Source organism: Magnolia sinica, chromosome 7, assembly GCF_029962835.1.
Source record: "Magnolia sinica isolate HGM2019 chromosome 7, MsV1, whole genome shotgun sequence".
NCBI classification, from domain to species: Eukaryota; Viridiplantae; Streptophyta; class Magnoliopsida; order Magnoliales; family Magnoliaceae; genus Magnolia; species Magnolia sinica.
In genome coordinates, this window is record NC_080579.1 from 22490013 (window position 1) to 22504048 (window position 14036).

Here is a 14036-nt window from a genome sequence, read left to right on the forward strand (position 1 = left end):
AATCAAATGAGGAAAAGCAGGATATGTCTCGTGCGAATATTGTGGGCAATTTAATGTATGACATGGTCTTTACGAGACCGAATATTTCACAGGCAGTTGGTGTTGTGAGCAGATATATGTCAAACCTCGACAAGGAACATTGGGAAGCAATAAAATGGCTACTTCGATACATTCAAGATACTAAGGACTACGTCTTAACTTTTAAAACGACAGGGGTAAAGTTGGTAGGGTATGTGGATTCAGACTATGCGGGCAATTAGATTGTGGAAAGTCAATTTTAGGATACTCGTTTGTGCTAGCGAGTAAAGCAATCAGTTGGATGTTAAAGCTTCAGTCTGTGGTGACTCTTTCCACAACAAAAGTAGAGAATATGGCAGTGACAGAAGTATTTAAGGGAGGTATTTGGTTGAGAGGCATGATAAATCAATTAGGACCTCAGCAGGAGGTCGTGCCAATTAATTGCGACACCGAGAGCGCTATCAATTTGGCTAAAACCTCTGTTTATCATTCACGTACTAAACACGTTGATGTTCGTCACCATTTTATTCAACAGTTGCTTGAGGAAGGAGGCGTGACTTTGGAGAAGATTCACACCAACGTGAATTCGGCGGACATGCTCACCAAGGTGTTCCTGGAGAAAAGTTCAAGTTCTATACGACTTCTCTGGGCTTGGCGATGGCATAAAAGGAAGATGGGGTGTGCACGAAAAGCGCTTATGGAGCTATGATGCGCTAATGGAGCTATGATGCAAGACAGAGATAAGAGAAGAGGACAAGAAGCTACACGTTTGATGATAGAAGACATTGTGGAAATTGTTGTATTTGATGTCTTTAATCAAGTTTTATGTTTCCTTTTCCGTTTGGGATTCTTCCCAGTTTCCTTTTCCATTTGGGATTCTTCCCAAGGCTTTATATATGGGTGTAAACGGGATTAGAAAATATTCTTAGGGGTTTTCAAATTCGTCTAAGGGGCTCAAAGGGTATAGCATGCGTGAGATTCGAGGTTCTTCGAAATGAGTAAGCTTTTTCCCTTTGTAATCTTTGCTTTTAAAATATTCATCTGTCGCTTTGTGCCGTGTTTTTTTTTCCGCAAAGGTTTTTCTACATTAAAATCGTTGTGTTCTCTTGTTGCTTGGTTTGTGTGATTGGATTACTCTCTTAGATTCATCTATGTGTGCTTCTGTGGCCCCCCAACATGTGTGTGTTTGTAATATTATTATTAAAATTAATTAGACCCAACCTAACCCAATTTTAACTGGGTCCAAGATGGTGGACCCAAAACCAGCTGGATTCTTTTTTAAATCTGATCCCAAAATGATGGAACCAAATCCGACCCTATTTATAAATGGGTCTCAGAAATTGGACCCGAACCCATTAAGTTTGCTCGGGTCTACCAGGTACTTGTTGACAGCCCTAGCTCTACCTTATTCAAGTTCGCCCAACTCTATTGTGTCATGGCAGATAGAGAAATTTTACAAAAATAATTTCATCGAGGGGAATCTCTAAATGAAGAAAATACTCAAATTGCCATTAACTTTTGGTGAGTCCAATGTGAAAAAGTTGTGCATATGAAGGATTGTAAATCTAAGTTTGTTAAAGGCAACATCTGCACATTAAGTATGAAACCGAATATAAATACGGAGGCTAAAGGACTAAAAAACTAGCATTATCGCCATCATAGCCAGCTAACTCAAAGGATCAAGCTCATGATATTACACTTTTCACTTTGGCAACTATATGCTATAAAAGAGAATAGATAACATATTTTCAATTGCTCTCATCATCTAACTGGAGATGGCTTATGGTTCTTAGAGTTTCTGCAATAGAAATGATGCAATCATGACCGTATACACTTGTATTTATTTCATTGTTGGTTAGTTGGTGAGTCCGTATACACTTGTGTGCAGCTAGTTACATTTTTAAATTAGATTTCTATTTTATTTCAAAGCCAAAACAAGACTTTATCTAAGCTTGGACAATGGAAACAATAAAACAGCAGGTTTCTATAAAACCTATCCTTAAAGAAGTTTTTTTTTTAATACAAAGTCACAAGTTTTTTAATACAAGGTCTAACTTTTAATACATGTCTATTTTTATTTGTCTTGGTGACTGTTCTAATATTCCAGTAGTCTAATTGCATCCAGACACTGACCACCAACTTAAACAATCTAGCACCAACAGCCCTTATGATGCCACAATTATGGGCGATTAACCCAACCCAAAAGCCTCAAGAGTTCCATGGGCTCTTATGGTTTTAAAACCATAGTTCGAAGAAATGTTCACAAAAAATAGATAGCGTCCAATCCAGTCATGATTCCAAAAATGAAGCAGATCCAAATCTCAGATGGGACCATACCAGTGGTTATTGACCATTAAAAACTTCTTGTGGGCTAAAAAGGTTTTGGATCAAGCTGATATTTGTGTGGTACCTTTATTCAGGTCTTTGTGAATATATCAACAGGTTAGATGGCAAATAAACATTCAGGTGGCCCCCAAGAAGTTTTTAATAGTCAGTATTTAATCAACACTAATTCATGTGTGTTACACCTAAGATTTGGATCTACTTCGTTTCTGGGATTATGACTTTAAAATGGGTTGTCAAAACAGATGGACGGCTTGGATGTAAGGCGCATACATCACCGTGAGCCCCATAGTCAGGGATCCACTTATCTCAGTGGATCCGGGGATCCACCGAAGCCGCACCACGCCCCAGACCCGGTACCGACCCCTCCTGTTCCCATCTCCAAACTAGTCAGTGCTAGAAAAGCTCTGTGGGCCTCACCATGGTATATGTGTTTTATTTGACAGCTCATTCTAGGGCATGAGCCCAAAAATGATGCAGATCAAAACTTCAGGTGGACCAAACTGAAGGAAAAAGTGGTGAATGAACGCCCACCATTAAAAACTTTCTAGGGCCCACTGTGATTATCATTTTCCATCCAACCTGTTGATCAGGTCACACACAACTGGATGAAGGGAAAACACAAATATCAGCTTGATCCAAAACTTTTGTGGCCCCCAAGAAGTCTTTAATGGTGGGTGTTCAATCACAACTGTTCCTTATGGCATGGTCCACTTGAGATTTGGATCTGCCTCATTTTTGGGCTAATGCCCTAAAATGAGCTTTCAAAATGGATGTAGAGTATGAAACACATACATCATGTTTGAGTGGATGACAACCTTCAAGAGTAGATGGCTATATGAATGATTGATTATGCCCTCGGTTTTTTTTTTTTTTTTTTGACACGCACACACCCCACACACTCACACTGTAGTGGGATTTCACAACCTATGGGTACTCGAACCCTTGACCAGGTGTTGAAACTCCTAAGAGTCTACCACCTGAGCAAGAGTAAGGACCCAGATTATGCCTTCGGTTGCTCAAAGAACCAAGTACCTTCATGCGTGTTATGTACTTCATTCACTCTGGCAAACTAGCAGTGTTTATTTCAAGAATATTCCAATATGTAGCATAGATGAACATTTTGCTCCCATCTAGGTAAGATGTTTAAAAAGCTGCAAGTCATCACAAAAGAAATATTCATTTATACATGGTGCATGGTTCTAAGACTCATGAACTCAGACGGGGAACTTGGCTGAGTCAACTCAACTTTGCAAGATTTTCGGCCGAGTTCTTAGGAAACTCATTCTAGAAACTGACTTAAGAAGACTCATACAGTCAAAAGCAATCAATTGACTTGACAGGACTCCCGTTAGAGGTGCAGATGAGGCGGGTTGGGTCAGGTTGAGGGTCAACCTGAACCCAACCCAAAGTCCAACCTAACCTAACCTGAACCCAACCCAAAGTCCTCTATACTCAACCTAACCTAACCTAACCTAACCTAACCTAACCTAAACCCAACCCAAAGTCCTCTATACTCAGCCTAACCTAACCTGAACCCAACCCAAAATCCTCTATACTCAACCTAACGTAACCTGACCCAAGCAAAGTGTTATTCTCAACCCAGCCTGACAGTAACCCAAATTTGCTCAACCGAAACCCAACCCAAATTCAAATCGGGTCCGAGAGCTGACAACCCGACTGATTGGATCGGATCAACCCAACCCAAGTTGCAGCGTTATCCGCAATGACTAAGAAAATTCACTTATCTTAGGAAACTTGGTCTTGAGAAGATCCAAACCTAAGTTGCAGCCCTATTTGCAGTGACTCGATACAAGTCACTCACCTTAGGAAACTCAATCTCGAGACTAGCTTAGTCTCAGCTTGGGCACCAAATCGACAGAAAGGTAAGAGCTTACAACATACAAGGAGATGATACAGGCACTGATCCTAACTCTAGCAAAATTTCAGAGATGCTTGAGATCAATTGCAATCAAGGTTGAAAGAAAGAATCATTGGAAACAGGTATGTATCAAGCTATACATATGCACAAGTATCACCCATGAGATACAGTCTTATAGGTCCAAAACAGCCCGCTGCAGGGGTGATACAATGCCATATCAGTGGTAAACAATACCTGTTACACCAATTTCAAACAAAACCTTGATTGTGATGCATTTCATGTTAAAATTAGAACTGTTCTAAAGCCAAGAAAGCTTACCAATCAACTTCGATGGTGAGAAGAGGCACTCTAGAGTCAGCACACGAGCCTTAAAACATTGATAGCATTATCTCATCTAGGAGTCCCTCAACCAACCATCAGGCCACGGATCTTCTCAGTACCCAAACGAAGTTGAACCATCAAAGTGGAAAGTCATCAACTTTAAATCCATGGGACAATGTTAGAGGTTATCTTATATGCAACATGATCTTTGTCTGCAGTCGTCATCAATCAACTTTCAAAGATGGCACATTTCTTTCAATGTGGATGTAGTCCATCATGTCTTTCAGATGCATCTACAAAGAACATGTTGTCAATCCATGCGTAGAACCCATAGCTTATTCATCATGTAATAAAGCAAAAAAGTATATATAAAGATGTACAGGAGTTGAGACAGATGGCTTCTGATATTTTCTTTTTCTTTTTTTCAATGTCATAGAAGGAAGAAGAGGAAAGGCTTTCAAGCCTCACTCTTCATCACTGTCCGAAGATTCAGTACTTGAACCACCTTTCTCATGCGCATTGCCGTTGGCCAACTTGCCAGTTTTCTTCTCCTGTATTCCATCTTCACCATCTTCACTGTACTCGCTCTCGTAATCATCATATACTTCGTCCTCTTCATCTTCCTCCTCAGCCCCATCATCCATGGCAGGACCCTCCTCCGCCACAGGTCCCCTTGTCCCCGCCCGACTCCGTTTCAGAACCTTTATTTTCAAGCTCGTCTTTCTATCACACCCAATCCATGCATCACACATGCAATAGGAGGTCAGGTTATAGTTCCCCTCCGCAGGCGCCTGGAATTTACCCATGACCAACCTCGACCCATTCCTTACTTTCTCAACTGCTTCTCTCACTGCAGAGCTTATTTCCTTCGCGCTGGCTTGTGAACCCTCCATCGTCTCTTGGATCGCCTTTGAGGCTGCCATAACAGCAGCCGCCTCATCCATGAAGCTCACCTTCTGAGACATCCAAACATCATTCGAGACGGGGTCCGCAAGCAGCAACCAGAAGTTCTCTTCCTTGTGGAAAGGAAAATAGGGGGCATGGGGAAGGGCAGCTGTAAGGCCATTCCCACGCTTGAGGGATACCCACGCATGCATTGTAACGATGTCTCCCTCTTGTATTCCTTCCTCACCTTCTGTTTCGCATGCAATGTCAACAGTTATGGAAGGCATCATTTCAAGGACCACCTCTACATCAAATGCTTCGGCATCAGAGAACCCTGCAGTTTGAGTGAGCAACTCAGCACGCTCCTGGGAGGTCATGTCTCGTAGCTCTTGAAATGTCCGCACCTTCTGAGGAAAGATGAAATTGAAACAGAGAAAATGTTAACTACAAGATCAACAATAGTGACCAGAAATTAATATTATAAGAAGCTTAGCCAAAATGCACTGTTATCCGTTTCCCTTTAAATATCTCCTTTTTAAAAAGGGAAGCACCACCCCTCTGTTTTATGACACTTATAAACAGCTCCCCTCTGTTTTATGAAAATTATATACACCACCCCTCTGTTTTGGATTATTACATATACCTTCCCTCAGTTTCAAAGATTCATTGCAAAATCCCCATACAAGGAAATGACACTGTTATCTTCAAGCATTTACCGTTTTAACACCATCTCCTGCAACTAGTTTTGCACGTACGGACCCAGTGCAGCGCATGCATGTCATCCAACCCGTTCAGTATGGCCATTCCAACACGAAAATGGGACACCCCAAAAATCAAGTTGATCCAACTATCAGGTGTCCCACCATGTGAATTTGGACTACTCTGTGATTTTCCATTGGTTTCTATAATATGGTCCACCTGATTTTTTGAATAGCCTATATTTTTTAGGCATCCAATTTTTTATGGAGTGACCCAGTTGGACAGGTTGGATGCCATTTGTGCATAATGGTGGACCCCGCATGCACAAAACAAAACTTCTCAGATGTGAGCATTTTTGTCATTTGGTGCAAATTCTTCTAATGCCTCTAACAGAAATGGGAGGTATATGCGATAACCCAAAACAAAGGAAAGGTGTTTGCAGTTGTAATAGAACAGGGGAGCTGTCCACAATTATCCCTTCTTAAAATGAAGCAGAGATGTCCGGAATAATAAGTTCCCTGAAATTGTATCTGCTGGATTTTTCTTTTCGTTTTTTGGTTTTTCATGGTGCTTACACAGTACTCAGTTTTATTGTCAAGCACCTATAAATCATTAACAGAAAAGATTGTGGGGTCCACCCAAGTGTTTCTGTAGTTTCAAGGAAACCAATAAAAGCGCATCTCCAATTGCTATGAATTAGTCAGTATAATCCAATATCAGGATGTTGACAAAACAGGGAGAGAATTGGAAATGAGAGGTAATTCTTCTGAAGGCCACTATAGTAGTCAGCACAAATGGTAGTCCACATAGACTACAACCTCACTGGCTGCTGAAAGGGGCCCCACGGATCACCTTAGGCCCATGTCTTCTGCCAATGAAAGCGCCAGGACTTCGGTATGTAGAAACATGTGTGCGAGCAAATCTTTATAGACATGCACTTCTCTGGTTGGTGCTCACTGAATGTAGTTCTCATCCAAGTTAATAACTACAAAGAAAATGCCTTGAAAGGGAATAGGTATCTGTGATACCTACTTACCTTGCGACCGATCTTTTTAACAATGGCCTCACTAAAATGTGGCAGCTGCAAAAAGGGTGCAATGCCTTCGGTGGATCCTCCAACAGCTTTTCTCGAGCTGAGAGGAACAGCCTGCAGCAGTAGAAGAATACAAGGCCACAGATAAATAATTTTTACTGCTAAAGGAAATCCAGGTAATGTAATCAGCAGTCATCATTGCAACAATTGGAAAGTGGGAAAATTGGAATTCAAAAAGAATGTAATGATAGCTTGTATTTCCCTGATAGTTTGTGGCTACAGGTGAATGCAAAGGATTCATATGAAGTCAGATGCATGAGTTATGAGAAAGGACACATTAAATTCGAGAACCCTCGGAGGAAAGAAGAATGTTGAAGAACATCACTTTATTGACACTGGGAAGAAAAAAAAAATCGTCTTTCCAAGTGCTAGGGCTGAGATTCGTATGATGATTTCCATACACTCAATCAAGAGTTGAAGTGGAACTAGTGCTACAGAAGGCAGACTTTGAGTCAGATAATAATGGATCAAATGGTCTCCAATCGGCGCGATTTATAGCTCATTAGAAAGTTGGTCAAATTACCTTTCTAACAAGCCCAAGATCACTCAGATCCGAGGTGTAACGAGGCAAATCCAGTCTATTTACTGAAGTTGTGCATAGCTGACTGTGCAAGCAGCGTGAGTTACGCCATCAAGAACTTTGGGCCGACTTTTGAGAGGTCAAATAGTGTCTCTAAATGAGGTGCTTCCGGTCCCATTTGAAAGCCCATCAATTTATCTTTCAAACAAACCCAAGATCATTCTAATCCAACTTGTAAAGCAGTTACAAGCATTTAGTAAGAACACACAATGTTGACAGGTGGTGATGGCAAGATGGTGAGGATTCCAAGCCGACCAATGAGATTGTGCCATGTGTCCTCCTTGCTAGTGCCGGACAGCTGTCATTTGAGTATTGTCTGACCTCAAATCACCTATAAATACTCCCTCAGAGGTTCATTTGCACGGATCGATTTCCCCAGACACGAGATCTAATTCTCAAGAAATCCAATAGGAAGGCGCCTACTTGTTTTCCTCAACGAGGGTGCTGCACCTAGAAGAGTCGGTCCTTATGGTCCATGGAGAGGGTGTTGCTCCTCAAAGAGTCCCTCCTTATGGCCACATAGGTGGGAGCCATATGTCATGCAAAGACACGTCTCATCTTAATGCGGGGGCATTTTCACATCAGGCTCGAGTGGAGTGGCATGTGGGATGCAGGGGCACACTCGAGGTGGGTGGCCTACGGAAACCATGAATTTGGGGCCCATGTGAGGCGAGTGGCACGAGGGGGTGGAACACATGGATTTGGGGCCCACGATAAGGGTTCGGTCAAGGACCTAATCCATGGATTTGGGGCCTGAGCTATGAGATAAAATGATAGGGATATTGGAGGACCTACTCGGATGTACCAGATACGGAGACGACTACCCACATCAGCGCAACTTTCTCTATAGATGGAGATGGGTTCCAGATGGGGCCCGCTAGGCCATTTTGAAGACCTCACATGCATTAGATGTGCATCAGGAAGACCTCACCTTGAGACGATGCATGTGGGCTACTTAAGAGATCATTTTAGTCTTAGGATTGCTATTTCGTGTCGATCCAACCGTTCGATCTTGTCGATCAGGCCATCGGGCTACTAGATCTTTCAAATATGGGCCCCTCAGACTCTGATCTTGCTTTCTTTATGTTTTTTGTTATCTTTAGGATTTATTTGATGGTTGATATTGATAAGAAATATTTTAGTTTTCTTATTTTGGACGATGAGTCACTTCACTTAAGTGAGTGGCATAATTGTAATTATGCTAAATTTTTAATTTCGAATTTTTAATAATAAAAGTAGAAGGGGGTGGAGATCCAAACCTCATTGAATTTTGTGATTTTAAAAAAACAAGAGAGAGAGAGAGAGAAGCTCTTGCTTTCTCCTCCCATCTTCATGTGATTTGAAGATACTTCTGTGCGATTTCGAAGGAAGATTGGTGCGAGGCTAATATTCATCAACGGAGGTGCGAGGTATCCATCTATCCCCACACTATCTTCTCTTTTCTCCCCCATATAGGTATTCTCTCAAGGTTCTTCATTCTCTACATCTCAGATCTTCATCTTCTCCCAAACTCAACTTCCGCATACCCATCCATAATCCAAACCTTAACCGACCTAAACCCATTCTCCCACGCCACACGTGTGCCCATATGGTCACACGTGCGAATCTCACCTAGCCTATTTTGGCTTTCCATCATCCTTATATCAAAACTCATTTCTTCCATTCTCAAAACCCTAACCCTAAACCTAAAATCCATAACTTTCCTAGATTTTCCCCAATTTCTTTAAAATAAAAAATAAATAAATAAAACTGTAATTCCAAAATTCTCAATTCCCATGAACCATAATTCTTCAAATTTCAAATTTTTCTCATCCCAACCCTAATCATAAAACCTACAAATATGTCCCTTGAATGTAGAACGTGCCTATGCTAAATTGGAAGTTCTATCCTTCCATCGATCCTAGTTTTAATTGATTTATGTGATTGTTTAGCATGCGGGCATGTGATCTACGTTAAATCAGATTTTATTTCCTATTATTTACTCTTAATTACTTGGTAGGTTAGCATATTTTGTTAATTGAATTACTTTATGGACTCTTTCATAATCTTCACGTTGCATGTTAGCATTACACCATGTGTCCTACATCAATAGCACCTTTAGAGTGGGCGCATCTTTAGACTCTATCCCCACCCCGTTCATTTAGAAGTATTCGGCTCCCCCAAAAATTATATGTTTCAGCTGGTTGGTTGGCAAGAAGAAAATCCTTACAATGGACAATCTGAGAAAAAGGGGGATGCAGATTGTCAACATCTGCTTATGTTGCATGAAGGATGAAGAATCGGTAGACCATTTGCTCATCCATTGTCCCTTCATTGTGAAAATCTGGTCTGACTTTTGCAAGCGTTTCAAAATCAGTTGGTGTTTTGCTAGTTTGGTAGATAATCTTCTGTCAGCTTGGCATGGGATCAGGGTAGGAAAGAAAAGAACAAGTCTTTGGAAAATGGCTATTTTGGCTATTAGGTGGTCTGTTTGGGAAGAAAGCAACGGGAGAAGCTTTAGAAACATCTCCAATTCCGCAGAGTTTGTTTCCTCCAAGGCCAAGGGTCTTCTTTTTGAATGGGTTGTAAATGTTTTTTTTCTTAAGGACTTTGACCTTCGCTTTTTAGGAGCTTAGCTGAGTCTGCTCCCTCAGCAGACTCTCCCCTTTTTCTCATTATTTTCCCCCTATTTTCTTCAATACAACTATCGTTACTTCTATATAAAAAAATGTGTCCTACATCAAATTTGGTATCAGAGACCATAGGTTTAGCATAGGATTTTTGTGTTACATCTAGGTTAGAGTCACATCTAGGGTTAGTAGAGTATGGATTGCATATAGGATCATATTGCTGAATTTTCAGTTTGCATCCCCACTTATACCATTGCTGAAATTTCGGCATAGTAATTTCAAGTTGTCATATTGCTGAATTTTCAGCTTGTAATTTTTGAATTACAACCATGCTAAATTTTCAGTTTTGCACCCCTCAGATTACTATCCTGCTGAATTTTTAACATAAGATTTGAGGATAGCGACTTGCTTAATTTTTTGGTTAGTGTGTCTAGCGTGATCTCTAGGTTAGTACTATCCAAGGTGTCCCGTATCGGTATCGGTTGGCGTAACGGTGACCTCCAAAACCGATATGGATACGGGGACGTAACGGTGATACGGGGGCGTAACGGCCCGTAACGGCGCAAAATTTTTTTTTTGCCAAAAAAATATGAAAAAATATGGATTAAATCCGGAATATTCTAAGCATTCCAAATATGCATTCATTTATAAATTGGAACATGTTTATGGTGGTGTAACGGTCCACTCTTTAATGAGAAGTTGTATCGGACTGTCTGATGAATTTATGAACCAGATAACCTGAATTTGACTACAAAATTCATATATTTAATTTTCTAACTATCTACTATCAATGATAGATATATTAGAATGAATGTAATATGAAAATATCTTACATTTAGGTGTTTGCAATTATTTTTGAGGGCCAAAATTCATGCGTAAATAGAAAAAAAATATAAAATGGCACCCCAAATATGTAAAATGCACATTAACATGTTCTACTATGATTAACACATCATATGGCATCATTAAAACAGCAAAAGAATCATTAAAAAATGATTTTTCGAATTTTCAAAAAAAAGGGCCGAAATAAATGCGTAAATAGAAAAAAATATAAAAAAAATATAAAATGGCACCCCAAATCTGTAAAATGCATATTAACATGTTCTACTATGATTAACACATCATATGGCATCATTAAAACAGCAAAAGAATCATTAAAAATGATTTTTCGAATTTTCAAAAAAGGGCCAAAATAAATGCTTAAATAGAAAAAAAAATAAAAATATATAAAATGGCACCCCAAATTTGTAAAATGCACATTGACATGTTCTACTATGATTAACACATCATATGGCATCATTAAAACAGCAAAAGAATCATTTAAAAATGGTTTTTCGAATTTTCAAAAAAGGGCCAAAATAAATGCGTAAATAGAAAAAAATATTAAAAAAATATAAAATGGCACCCCAAATCTGTAAAATGCACATTAACATGTTCTACTATGATTAATACATCAAATGGCATGATTAAAACAGCAAAACAACCATTAAAAACTGATTTTTCGAATTTTAAAAAAAGGGGCCAAAATTCATGCGTAAATAGAAAAAAATATTAAAAAATTATTAAATGGCACCCCAAATCTGTAAAATGCACATTAACATGTTCTACTATGATTAACACATCATATGACATGATTAAAATAGCAAAATATATTAAAAAAAGTATAAATACCTATTTTTGACGAATTTCTGAAAAATGGCCCACCGAGCTTTGATTCAAAAAAATCTATAATATAATGTGTTTTTCTATCAAATACCTAGCTAAGGTTGGTCGAAATTAGTAGTAGAAGGAGTTAGAAACAGTTTGGAAGCAAGAGGTTTCAAAAAAACAGCAAAAACAAAGCTAAAAAAAAAAAAAAAAAGTTACCGTTTCGGGCCCGTTATGGGCCCGTAACGGCCCGTTACGCCCCGTAACGGCCCGTTACCCCCGTATCGGTCCCGTATCGGCCGATACGGGTACAAAAAATCGAATCGGCCGTTTCGACCCCAAAACGGGTAACGGTTTGCACCGTTACCGTTACGTATCGGCCGATACGACCGATACGTAACCGATTTGGCATACCATGGTACTATCATTGTCATCACATTGTCCTAGAACCTAGGGTTTCCTTTAGAGTGTCCTTGTTTATGCCCACTTGTTCAGGACGTGGTTTTGGCCTACATTCCACTATGAATCTAGAACAAATTGCCAAGGCCCTTAACGCTATCAACAATCGTTTGACAACTATTGAAGCGCACAATAAGACCACCATGACTCAATTGACCATGACCAATGCGCGTATCAATCGGTTTGAAGCCTCCCTTCAAGAGAACCCCGACACCGAGGAAGATGTCCAATCACAAGTCGAGGATCAAATTGAAGGAGTTGAGACTGTGTCACTTGCAATTATTAGTCGCACCTTAGGCCAAATTGTAGAAAGTGATGATTGGCGCAAGAATTCAATTTTCCATACCTATGCCAAGTGTGGTGGCAAAAACTGCAAGGTGATCATTGATAGTGGCAGTTGCATCAATGTGGTATCTGCGTGCACCGTGCACCGCTTAGGTATGCTAGTCGTTCCTCACCCTCAGCCCTATCGAGTCTCATGGGTTGATGCATCTGCGATTCAGGTTTCTCAGCGTTGTTCCATTCCCATCCAGTTTGATTCCTATACGGACACATTGTAGTGTGATGTTTTGCCTATGGATATAGGCCACATCATTTGGGCAGACCTTGGTTGTACGACAGGGACGCAACATTGTTCGATCGCTCGAATACGTGTTTGTTTCTATATGAAGGCAAAAGGATTTTCTTGAAGCCTCTCCTGCCCAAAAGTACTTCAGAAAAGGAGGACGTCAAGAAACGTGGTCCTGAAGGTGTGACGAAACTCCAGCTTGAGTCTCTTCCTATAGTTAATGCCAAAGGTTTGAAAGAGACTAAAACTGATTTGACATTATATGCCCATGTGGCAAGTGAGGTCACAACTAAGGTTATTATGGAGATGCCACCTGAGGTTACATATGAGGGTAGTGTAGAGTTACCATCTGAGGTGAGTCCGGTATTGGAAGAGTCTAGTGTTGTTATTCCAAAGGGCATACCGGATGAGCTTACACTCGTACAAGACATTCACGCATTGACTCTACCAAACCTTCATCACGATCAAATGAGTATTGGGGAGGAAGTGGATTTGGATAGACAAGTAGATGAGCCTATGACCCCTATAGATTGCATACCCATGTCTATGTTCCATAGGCCTTCAGAGTCTACACATGCATCTACACAACATATGCATGACTTGCATGTGGAGATTAGAAAAGTAATCAATACAAGTAATGAAACATACAAAATGATTGCCGACTCACGCCATAGGTTTAAAGAGTTTGCTATAGGTGATGAAGTTATGATTAAAATACGTCCAAAAGGGTTTCCACAGAGAACCATAAAAAACTTACAAGCCCGTAACATTGGACTATACAAAATCTTGAAAAGACTGGATTCGAATGCTTACTTGATAGATCTTCCACCTAACATGGGTATCAATTCCACATTTAATGTGGAAGATCTTGTACCGTTTTATGGACATTCCCCTAACCCTCACATGAACTTTAATGATGATGCCCCTGACTT

At 40.2% G+C, this 14036-nt stretch overlaps 1 protein-coding gene across 2 annotated transcripts in view; it reads right to left on the minus strand.

Moving 5' to 3' along the window:
- Positions 1-4882: 4882 nt before the first annotated feature.
- The window catches only part of LOC131251203 (dnaJ protein ERDJ2-like), a 35515-nt gene continuing 26361 nt past the window's right edge, over positions 4883-14036 (minus strand). For both annotated transcript variants that reach the window (XM_058251780.1, XM_058251779.1), the window contains 2 exons: positions 7185-7295; positions 4883-5856 (listed from right to left, as the gene is read on the minus strand). In XM_058251780.1, coding sequence (XP_058107763.1) covers positions 5029-5856; positions 7185-7295 — 939 coding nt within the window. In that variant the 3' untranslated portion in view covers positions 4883-5028. The remainder of the gene's footprint in view (positions 5857-7184; positions 7296-14036) is intronic.